This window comes from Branchiostoma belcheri, unplaced genomic scaffold (genome assembly GCF_001625305.1).
Source record: "Branchiostoma belcheri isolate BF01 breed outbred unplaced genomic scaffold, Haploidv18h27 scaffold24, whole genome shotgun sequence".
Classification (NCBI taxonomy): Eukaryota; Metazoa; Chordata; class Leptocardii; order Amphioxiformes; family Branchiostomatidae; genus Branchiostoma; species Branchiostoma belcheri.
In genome coordinates, this window is record NW_017803843.1 from 1361840 (window position 1) to 1363976 (window position 2137).

The window sequence follows — 2137 nt, forward strand, 5'->3', positions numbered from 1 at the left end:
GTTTCTGCGAGGGTCTGAACAAGGTTAGACTAGACTGGACATTTTGTTCCGTTGTTGGCTGAGGCGGGGCGAGCAGCCCAGCTTTACTGCCAGCACGGCTGACAATGTCACCAACCGCCAGGCACTGAGCATGGCGCTTCACTAATGGACCTTTGCAGGGTTGGGGACCAGGAAGCAGGCTTTTGTTTTGATGCAGGCTTCTGCTACACAAATAGTTTTTGTGGGAGAGGGGGGGGGGGAAACAAACTGACTTGGAAAGAGATTGGGAAGAGCTATTTGGCAGGGAAGAAATATGGGACACTGCTTATTAATTTTAATTGTAACAATCTGACATATTTTTATGCTTACATTGGAGCTCTGAGATTATTAAACTCCACATGGTTAAACACGCTTCAATTAGTCTTTCAGTCAGCTTGAAAATGTATTTTTCTTGAACCACCAAAAAGGTCCAAAGAAGGGAGATTCAATCGTACCCATTTCTATCCCTTCAGGTGGAGGAGGCCATGAAGAAGAAGGGCCACGAGTACATGTGGAACCAGCATCTGGGCTACGTCCTGACCTGCCCGTCCAACCTGGGCACTGGTCTGCGTGGTGGAGTGCATATTAAGATCGAGGGTATGTCCAAGGACCTGAAGCGTCTGGACGACATCTTGGACAAGCTCCGTCTGCAGAAGCGTGGCACCGGTCAGTAACAAATCTACAACTGTATGGTACCATGATACCTCATTATGATGCTAGTTTAGTCCATGATTTAATGCACAACAATCTTAATCACTTTGTGGTCTCAAATGTTTACCAAGGCTGACGTGATAGTGTTGCTCTGTTACTAATTTTGCACAAAATGAAAACCAGCATACTCTCTTCATTGTTTTGTTAGGTGAACTGTTAACTGTGGTGCTTGATTATTCAAAGGTACATAATATACATACATACACGGCATTGTAGTTCTAAGTTCTCCATTACACGTATGTTACTAACCAGTCCTCCCGTCCCCCAGGTGGTGTGGACACGGCTGCTGAGGGTGGCGTCTACGACATCTCCAACGCTGACCGTCTGGGCTCCTCCGAGGTTGAGCAGGTGCAGTGCGTGGTTGATGGCGTCAACCTCCTGATCGAGTGCGAGAAGAGGCTGGCGGAGGGCAAGTCCGTCGACGACCTGCTGCCCAAGACCAAGCGCGCCAAGTAAACGGGTTTCCGCTCTGCGGGTCCCTCGCTGCCTTGGGTTCTGGTGGGACACAGGATTGTGCCAACATAGCCTGTCTAGATTGTTGTGTAGTTCTGACGTAGGTCTGAAAGTTCACATGCAGTCTAGATGTTTTCATGTGATGTAAACGTTATACAGAGCAGGGTTATGTGATTGTCTTTGGAGTCTATAGGGGGGAGTCTAGAGTGGAGGAATTTGCTTGGAGGGACGACAGTCGGCTTGTGCAAAGGTACGCTGAGGGAGAAGTGTATGGAAAGACAAATATTATACCATTGTACCTATCATTTGTGAAATGTGAAAATAATAATCAGGACGTTTCTACGATGCCATAGAAATAGTTTCTTTGCAGTCAACATAGAGGCACGCCACCAAAATCCAAGTGCAGGTATCACCCAATGTGTAAAATACTGAACCTGAGAAAAGAGAAAACAAGTATGTATCAGATGATAATATACGAGCATGAAGAATCTTATTGTCCAATAAAGTCAGCTGCGTTATGTTTCTGGCACATCAGTCGTGTTGGATGTTGTGTTGTTTTCTGCATGCTGTAGAGCCACGCTTATCTGTAGCTTCAGACGCACAAGTCTCAGCTTCAATTCTCTGAGCTTGAGTTTATAATAAAAAGACAAAAAAATCATTGTCTTATGATTGTGATTCTGTAAGAAGGTATTGAAGCACCAGCAAAAGGGGATGGCTCAGAGTCCATGTAGGTCAAACATTGTCCAGACCGTACTTTGGTACAAGTTTAAAATTTGTTTGGCACATGTCTTACAGTATGACATATTTTGGGGATAAAACACAGCATAAGCAATCTCTTCCAAATTACTAATTTTTGATCAGCTTTTTAAAGCTGATCTAGAACTACACAAATAAAGACTGATACACACATGGTAAAACTATATGTGGATGATAATCAGTGAAAAGCTAATACCAA

The 2137-nt window shown here is 44.4% G+C and overlaps 1 protein-coding gene across 1 annotated transcript in view; it reads left to right on the forward strand.

The window, feature by feature from the left end:
* Positions 1-1716, forward strand: part of LOC109471009 (creatine kinase M-type-like) — a 15912-nt gene extending 14196 nt beyond the window's left edge. Inside the window, exon 7 of the mRNA XM_019770156.1 lies at positions 998-1716. Coding sequence (XP_019625715.1) covers positions 998-1185 — 188 coding nt within the window. The 3' untranslated portion in view covers positions 1186-1716. The remainder of the gene's footprint in view (positions 1-997) is intronic.
* Positions 1717-2137: the final 421 nt, after the last annotated feature.